An 8,336-nucleotide genomic window follows, 5' to 3' on the forward strand; every position below is an offset into this window, starting at 1 on the left:
TTGTTGTTGTTGTTGTTGTTGTTTGTTTTTGTTTCTGTTTGAGACGGAGTCTTGTTCTGTCGCCCAGGCTGGAGTGCAGTGGCATGATCTCAACTCCCTGCAACCTCCGCCTCCTGGGTTCAAGTGATTCTTCTGCCTCAGCCTCCCGAGTAGCTGGGACTACAGGCGCACACCACCACGCCTGGCTATTTTCTGTATTTTTAGTAGAAACAGAGTTTCACCATATTGGCCAGGCTGGTCTCGAACTCCTGACCTCGTGATCTGCAGGCCTCGGTTTCCCAAAGTGCTGGGATTACAGGCGTGAGCCACCGTGCCTGGCCTAATTTTTGTATTTTTAGTAGAGACGGGATTTCATCTTACTGGTTAGGCTGGTCTCAAACTCCTGACCTCACATGATCCGCCCACCTTGGTCTCTCAAAGTAGTGAGATTACAGGTGTGAGCCCTCGCACCGGGCAAGGGGCTCTTGCTGTAGGTAATCTGCTGAACTTTCTGGTTGGGACTCTTCCTGAGCGCCCTCCACGGTGTGGGGCATGGCCGTGTGTCCTGAGCTTCCTCCACTGGGCCGGAGCGCGCCTATCCGCCTCCCAGATGATGGGCATTTTGGGGTCTTCCCTGCTTTAGCCATTTGCTTCCATCCTTCCTTCCTTCCCCGTTCCTCCCCACAATCCCCGTCTGGCTAATGGCCCCTGCCCTGCTGCCCTCCTGCCCCGGCCCAGCAGGTGACTCCTGGCGTCCCTTCCAGGAGCTGCAGCAGCTGCTGCGCCGCACGCGGCAGGAGGCGAGGGCCCGGCTGCAGGCCCAGGAACACGGGGCAGAGCGCCTGCGGATAGAGATTGTGACACTGCGGGAGGCTCTGGAGGAGGAGACGGCGGCCAGGGCCAGCCTGGAGGGGCAGCTGAGGGTGCAGCGGGAGGACACAGGTGAGGGGAGGGGCACGAGCCCCCAGCCCCAGGCCCAGGGCCCCTGTCGGGCCTGCAGGGAGCCACCGGGGCTCCTTGGCAGCAGCGGGGAGGGGAGACAGGCGGTGGTGCACCGCTGGCCTTGACCTCTCTCTCTTTCCTTCCCACAGAGGTGCTGGAGGGTGAGTGTGTGCTGGAGGTGATCTTGGGGATCGTCCACCCTGGCTGGGCTAGGTGGGGAAAGGGAGAAGGCGTGGCCCTGACGTCTCGCCCTGCCCTGACTTCCCAGCCTCCCTGTGCAGCCTGAGGACGGAGATGGAGCGGGTGCAGCAAGAAGAGAGCAAGGTGAGGGGAAGGGCAGGGGGACTGGGAGGAGAGGGACCCTCCCCCACCCCTTCCGCCCTCTGTGTCTCCCTCAGGCCAGGTGGGAGGAAGCCCTGGGGCAACGGCTGGGCTTGGCCGAGCCAGACAGAGGAGGTTGGAGTCAGGAGCGGTGTAGAAGGGGCTACTGTGTTGGGAACTCCCGTGCTGGGGCCACACACCCTCCCATCTGGCCCAGGCTGAGCCAGGCCCAGCTCAGTGTGGTGTCTGTCCCCGCAGGCCCAGCTCCCAGACCTCTCAGAACAGAGGGCCAAGGTGCTGCGGCTGCAGGCAGAGCTGGAGACCAGTGAGCAGGTGCAGAGGGATTTCGTGCGACTGTCCCAGGCCCTCCAGGTACGGCCTGTCCCAGCCCTGCCGGACTGGCTGGCTCCACTCTGGGTGACCTCTCCTGGGTCTTGCAAGGACAGTCCCCTGGTTAGGGGAGTCCTTTCTTCCTCCTGGGGCTGGCATGGTCCTGTCCTGAGCTATTGCTCAAAAAACTCTGAAACTCTCATGTGCACGTTGGTCAGTCACCTGAAGCCCTCAGTACAGGGCATGGTGGATGCTCAGGGCATTTGTGGCCTCAGCCCCACAGAGGTGGCCCCTGGGTCCACTGGTCCCCAGGCCCTGCCCTTGGGTGCTAGCAGGTGGGGTAGAGGCTGCATTTCCCCACCAATGCCGCCTGCTCCCCTCGTCTGACCGCGCAGGTGCGCCTGGAGCAGATCCGCCAGGCAGAGACCCTGGAGCAGGTGCGCAGCATCATGGATGAAGCGCCACTCACGGACATCAGGGACATCAAGGACACCTGAGGGGGTCAGGGTGTCCCCACCCCCGCCCTGGGAAAGACGCCTTTCCCACTCCGGAACCGTGAGGCCTGGCTCTGGGGTCTTGGGTGGCTTTCCCACCGTCCCTGAGCCTGGGGTCGAGGGGACTGATGGGGTCACCACTGCCCTACCCTCCAGCGCCTCCTCCCAGGGTGGCTGGGCCTTCTGCTCTCAGGGATTACACCTGGGTAAGGGGCCCAAGCCCCTCCTGGAACCAAAGGTGCAGGCTCAGGCCTGCGACTTTCTGGCTGCTGTGCTGCCTCCTGGGCTCCAGCCCTCCCCTGCCCCTAGTCCATCCCCTGCCCAGGGCACAGCCAAGCCATGGGGGCTGGGAGTCCCCATCAGAGGCAGTGAGGTGGGCCCTGGCCCTGGGACAGGCAGCTGCCTTCTGGTCTGCATGACACTAAGACGCTTGTCCACAGCGGCGACCCACGCCTCCAAGCGCGCACAGAAGCAAGGCCAGACTTTTCTGTCATTTATTTTCAATAAATAAGCAGCTCAGCGCAGTCGGTTGCCTTGTCCCTGCAAGCCCCTCGGGGTTGGGAAAGGGGATTTACAAGGTTGAGAGGGAGGTGGGTGGCCGAGGGGGAAGGAAAGGGAAGGGGTCGTGTTTATAAACAGACACATGACGGGGGTGTGGGGGACAGGACAGGGGTCTGTGCCACAGCTCTGCCTGAAGATGCGTCACTATCAGGGTGGGGAGGACAGGGCAAAAGGACGTTCACTTCCTTCTTTCATCTTCTGGATCTGGAAGGGGAAAGAGAAGGGATGAGGCAGGCAGCGGGAGGACAGCGAGGTCCCTCCCAGGTGCATCTCCCAGGCACATACTTACCTGGAGGCTCAGAAGCTTACCACCCCGCCAGTTCCTCCCTTACTCACCTGTGTCCCCAGACACCCCGCCCTCCCACTGCAGCCCCACAGCAGAGACAGCCCAGCACACAGCCAGCGCAACGCAGCGCAGCAGACAGGCCCAGAGGCTGGTACTACCCAGGGCCTGGGAGCCGAACTGACGCCCAGTGGGAGGCCAGCGGCCCACCCGGACTGGAAGCGCAGCAGCAGCAGCGGCAATGGCTCCAGGTGGAGCTGCGAGCGCAAGTGACCTTGGATGCGATGCGCAAGGGGCTGAGGGGTGCGGGTGGCAGGGGCACAGCAGCTGGGGTGAGGGCAAGAAGGGGGTGATACCTGTGACACGGGCTCAAAGAGATGGAGGAGGGGGAACAGTTATCCTATGGCCAGAGAGGACAAGAGGCACTGTTATCAAGGTGGGGAGGCAGTGTGGGGGCTGTGGGGGCTGAGGAGGCAGTGGGGCTGCCCTGGAGACGTGGCCCCTGCAGGTGCAGGGGGAACAGGTGGACACGGGTCCTGCCAGGGCTGAGGAACTTACCATCTGCAAAGTAGGGGGTGGGGCAGGGCAGGGGCAGCATCGGAGGGAAGGGGCTGTGGTGGAACCAGGGCTTGGGGACAGAGAGGGCACTCCTTACCCTCTAGGTAGTTCCGAGCAATGAACTTGAGGATTTCGTCGAGCCCAATGACCGGCAGTGAGATCTTGAGGACCATGAGCCAGTGGGCGAGGTCCAGGGCCTGGAGCTTGAAGATCATCTGGGGCAGGGGACAGGCGCCCTCTCAGGAGCGGGTGGGCAGGGAGCCAGAGACTCGCACTGCCCAGCCCACTGCTACCAGCCTCCCACATCGGCACCCGTGGTGGGAGTGGTCATGCCGTGGGCTCCCCAGGGCTGGGGTGGGTGGCCCTGGGCGGAAGAAACCTCACCGGCAGGGGGTCGACGTAGAGGATGAGGAAGTGCAGGGACATGGAGAGGCAGATGGAGCCCACCAGCCAGATGTTCACCCAGGGTGGCATCCGCAGCAGGGACTGGTTCTCGGACAGGCTGCAGAGAGAAAGGGAAGGGAGAAGGCGCAGTGAGGAGGGAGGAGGCAGGTGGCACAGTGGAGGATAGGGGCAGTGGCCTCAGGGGAGGGTGGCAGGCACAGCCGGGGAGGGCCCACCTGTTGAGTGCGTTGCACATCTCGATGGTCACCAGCACGGACAGGGCCATGGTCATGGGCTCAGAGGCCTCGAAGACCTCACAGTCTATGCCCTCGAAGTGGGCGTTGTCCTCGGTGCACTGCATGAAGTGAGTCTGCAAGGAAGGTATGGGAGACTGAGGCCCAGGCCCACCTCCATGCCACCCTCCTGGTCCCCTCCTGCATCCCCGCACCCTCCTGGTCCCCTCCTCTGTGGCCTCCCCCTACCAGCTGGCTGTAGTTGACATGAGGCCCGTCCTCAGCGTACATGAACCACCAGGCAGCCGCTCCCACGGTGGCTGCACCCACATAGCCTGTGGTGGAGAGAGGGGAGTTGGGGGTTAGGGCTGGGGAGATGGGGGGCATCGAAGGTTGAGGGCCTCAAGTGGCCATGGACAGGCTGGCCAAGGAAGAAGACCCTCTCAGCACCTGCGTGGGGAAGCTGGTGTCCCAGAGAGGGGGTTCGTCCCAAGGGGTGGGGAGGATCAAGGCACCCCTCCAGCTCACCCCCGATTGCCATGTAGCGGAAGAAAAGCCAGCCACTGATGAGAGGCTCCTTGGGGCTCCGGGGGGGGCGGTCCATGATGTCCAGGTCTGGTGGGTTGAAGCCCAGGGCTGTGGCTGGGAGCCCGTCGGTCACCAAGTTCACCCACAGCAGCTGCACCGGGATCAGGGCCTCGGGCAGCCCCAGGGCAGCAGTCAGGAAGATGCTGCGGGAAGGAGGTGGTCACATCTCTGTCCTGCCTCCCAGACCTGCAGCCACCCCACCCTGACCCCGGCTTCCTCCTGGACGCCCACCCAGCTGCTCACCAGACCACCTCGCCCACGTTGGAGGAAATGAGGTAGCGGATGAACTGCTTCATGTTGTTATAGATGGCGCGGCCCTCCTCCACAGCAGCCACAATGGTGGAGAAGTTGTCATCAGCCAGCACCATCTCAGAGGCAGTCTTGGCCACAGCAGTGCCAGACCCCATGGCAATGCCAATCTCGGCCTTCTTCAGGGCAGGGGCGTCATTGACGCCATCACCTGTCTGAGGGAGGAGGAGGAGGTGGGCTTAGGGCACCTTCACACATCCCTCCTTTTTAAAAAAGTTTTCATTTTAGGGATGCGGTCTCACTGTGTTGCCCAGGCTGGTGTCGAACTCCTGGGTTCAAACAGTCCTCCTGCCTCAACCTCCCAAAGTATTGGGATTACAGGCATGAGCCACCACACCTGGCCAAAAGCTCAGTTTAGAACAAAGATTGGCACACTTTTTTTTTTTTTTTTTGAGGCGGAGTCTCGCTCTGTCGCCCAGACTGGAGTGCAGTGGCCGGATCTCAGCTCACTGCAAGCTCCGCCTCCCGGATTCACGCCATTCTCCTGCCTCAGCCTCCCGAATAGCTGGGACTACAGGCGCCCGCCACCACGCCTGGCTAATTTTTTGTATTTTTAGTAGAGACAGGGTTTCACTGTGTTAGCCAGGATGGTCTCGATCTCCTGACCTCGTGATCCGCCTGCCTCGGTCTCCCAGAGTGCTGGGATTACAGGTGTGAGCCACTGCGCCCGGCCTTCATTTTTTTTTTTTTTTTTTTTTGAGAGAGGGTCTCACTCTGCTGCCCAGGCTGAAGTTCAGTAGTGCAGTCATAGCTCACTGCACCCTCAAACTACAGTGCTCAAGTGATCCTCCCACCTCAGGCTCCCAAGTAGCTAGGACCACAAACATGTGCCACTGTGAGGCTAAATTTATTTTTAAAGTTTTGTTTTAGTAGAGATGAGGTCTTGCTGTGTTGCCCAGGCTGGTCTCGAACTCCTGACCTCAAGTGATCTGCCCACCTCAGCCTCCCAAAGTGCTAGGATTACAGGCCCAGCCCACATACCCTCCTTTAGACTCTTCCTTCAGGATCTGAATCCCCACCCTTCTTGCATCTTACCAGGGCCCTCCTGCCCTGGGCCCCATTCTCCCCAGCACAGTCATCTGGTCATCTCCATGAACACTAAGGCCCAGCCTCTCACCATGGCTGTGATCTCATCGAAGGACTGCAGGTACTCCACAATCTTGGACTTGTGCGAGGGCTCCACGCGGGCGAAGCAGCAGGCACGTCGGCAGGCTTCCCGCTGTTCAGGCAGAGGCAGGTCATCGAACTCTCGGCCCGTGTAGGCGCGATCAGCCACCTCCTCGTTCTCCCCAAAGATGCCAATTCGCCGGCAGATGGCAATGGCTGTGCCCTTGTTGTCCCCAGTGATCATGATCACCCGGATCCCAGCATCACGGCACAGCTGGATGGAGCCCATGACCTCCTTGCGTGGAGGGTCCAGCATGCCCACCACGCCCACGAATGTCAGGTCCGTCTGGGGAGATACAGCAGAGCCACTGGTCAGATGGGGATCTGGAAAACTCCCCTGGAGGAAGCTGGTAGAGGGTGGGGATGGGGTGAAAGGTCAGGAAATGGTGATGGGGGGCGGGAAGACTGAACCCTAGACTTGCAGCCTCAGGGCCTGGTGTCGGACCTCAGTGGGGCCTTGGAAGCTCAGAGGCAGGAAATGTCTCATTCATCTAAGCACCTGCAGGTGCTGATGGTGCCAGGCCCATCATGGGTCCAGATCATACCTTTTTTTTTTTTTTTAGAGACAGGGTATTGCTCTGTCCCTCAGGCTGGAGTGCAGTGGTGCAACAGAGTGATCATAGCTCACTGCAGCCTCAATCTACCGGGCTCAAGCGATACTCCTACCTCACCCTCCCAAGTAGCTGGGACTACAGGCATGCACCACCGTGTCCAGCTAATTTTTTTTTTTTTTAATTTTTAGTAGAGAAAGGATCTTGCTGTGTTGCCCAGGCTGGTCTCAAACTCCTGGGCTCAATAGATCCTCTGGCCTCAGCCTCCCAGTGTGCTGGAATTACAGGCATAAGCTACCATGCCCAGCCCAAATCGTGTCTCTTTCCTTTTTTTCTTTTTCGGTTTTTGAGATGGGCTCTTGCTCTGTCACCCAGGCTGGAGTGCAATGGCAATGGCACGATCTCAGCTCACTGCAACCTCTGCCTCCCGAGTTCAGGCGATTCTCTGCCTCAGCCTCCTGAGTAGCTGGGATTACAAGTGCGCACCACCATGCCTGGCTAATTTTTTAATTTTATAGCAGAGACTTGGTTTTACCATGTTGGCCAGGTTGGTCTCAAACTCCTGACCTCAAGTGATCTGCCGACCTTGGCCTCCCAAAGTGCTGGCATTATAGGTGTGAGCCCTGATACGTGGCCCCCAGATTGTGTCTTTTTTTTTCGGGATGGAGTCTCACTCTGTTGCCCAGGCTGGAGTGCAGTGGTGCGATCTCTGCACACTGCAACCTCCACCTCCTGGGTTCAAGCGATTCTCCTGCCTCAGCCTCTGGAGTAGCAGGGATTACAGGTGCCCACCACCACGCCCGGCTAATTTTTGTATTTTTAGTAGAGACGGAGTTTCACCATATTGGCCAGGCTGGTCTCAAACTCCTGACCTTGTGATCTGCCTGCCTTGGCCTCCCAAAATGCTGGGATTACAGACGTGAGCCACCACAACCAGCCAAAATGTGTCTTTCATAGAAAGAATGTGAACTGGAAGTGAGGTGCTGCTTTCTGCTTTTGGCAGTGCCACTATGTGACCCACAACTTAAAAGAAATCCCCTGTATAAAATGAAAGGAGGAACTGGTGCCGTTCCGGGTGCTGGTCCAGTACAAGTCAGGAGTCTTTGCCAGAACACAGATCAATTGCCTCAAGACAGTCTCGCTACAGAAAACACAACAGCTGAACCCCCTATGTGCTCAGTGGCATTGGCTCATGTTCTGGTTCCAGCGGCTCACCTTGTCACCGAGCACAGATCACATTTAGAGTAGCACTGGGCTAGACGATTCCCAAGGTTCATTCTTTCTTTGTGTGTGTGTGTGTGTGTTTTTCTATTTTGTTTTTAGAGACAGGGCCTTGTTTGTCATGCAGGCTGGAGTGCAGTGGTGTAATCATGGCTCACTGCAGCCTCCAACTCCTGGGCTCAAGTGATCCTCCCACCTCAGGCTCCCCAGTAGCTGGGACTACAGGTGTGTGTCACCATGTCCAGTTCATCTCTTTTCTTTTAACATTTTTAAAAATGTATTTTACTTTTTACCCAGACCCCCATGAATTTAACCAGCTAATTTTAAAAAAATTTTTTTTTTTTTTTTGAGACGGAGTCTCGCTCTGTCGCCCAGGCTGGAGTGCAGTGGCCGGATCTCAGCTCACTGCAAGCTC

General features: G+C 58.8%; 2 protein-coding genes across 6 annotated transcripts in view; one reads left to right on the forward strand and one right to left on the reverse strand.

The window, feature by feature from the left end:
* The window catches only part of RABEP2 (rabaptin, RAB GTPase binding effector protein 2), a 26,634-nt gene extending 24,044 nt beyond the window's left edge, over positions 1-2,590 (forward strand). For 2 of the 3 annotated variants that reach the window (XM_011933474.1, XM_011933476.1), the window contains 5 exons: positions 744-921; positions 1,071-1,082; positions 1,190-1,245; positions 1,501-1,614; positions 1,968-2,590. In XM_011933474.1, coding sequence (XP_011788864.1) covers positions 744-921; positions 1,071-1,082; positions 1,190-1,245; positions 1,501-1,614; positions 1,968-2,069 — 462 coding nt within the window. In that variant the 3' untranslated portion in view covers positions 2,070-2,590. The remainder of the gene's footprint in view (positions 1-743; positions 922-1,070; positions 1,083-1,189; positions 1,246-1,500; positions 1,615-1,967) is intronic. The other variant, XM_011933475.1, reaches the window with a different exon arrangement.
* The window catches only part of ATP2A1 (ATPase, Ca++ transporting, cardiac muscle, fast twitch 1), a 40,373-nt gene continuing 34,538 nt past the window's right edge, over positions 2,502-8,336 (reverse strand). For 2 of the 3 annotated variants that reach the window (XM_011933472.1, XM_011933473.1), the window contains 9 exons: positions 6,100-6,435; positions 4,917-5,137; positions 4,614-4,816; positions 4,335-4,420; positions 4,089-4,222; positions 3,853-3,970; positions 3,566-3,683; positions 3,267-3,310; positions 2,502-2,831 (listed from right to left, as the gene is read on the reverse strand). In XM_011933472.1, coding sequence (XP_011788862.1) covers positions 3,306-3,310; positions 3,566-3,683; positions 3,853-3,970; positions 4,089-4,222; positions 4,335-4,420; positions 4,614-4,816; positions 4,917-5,137; positions 6,100-6,435 — 1,221 coding nt within the window. In that variant the 3' untranslated portion in view covers positions 2,502-2,831; positions 3,267-3,305. The remainder of the gene's footprint in view (positions 2,832-3,266; positions 3,311-3,565; positions 3,684-3,852; positions 3,971-4,088; positions 4,223-4,334; positions 4,421-4,613; positions 4,817-4,916; positions 5,138-6,099; positions 6,436-8,336) is intronic. The other variant, XM_011933471.1, reaches the window with a different exon arrangement.

Source organism: Colobus angolensis, unplaced genomic scaffold (assembly GCF_000951035.1).
Source record: "Colobus angolensis palliatus isolate OR3802 unplaced genomic scaffold, Cang.pa_1.0 Scaffold128, whole genome shotgun sequence".
NCBI lineage: Eukaryota > Metazoa > Chordata > Mammalia > Primates > Cercopithecidae > Colobus > Colobus angolensis.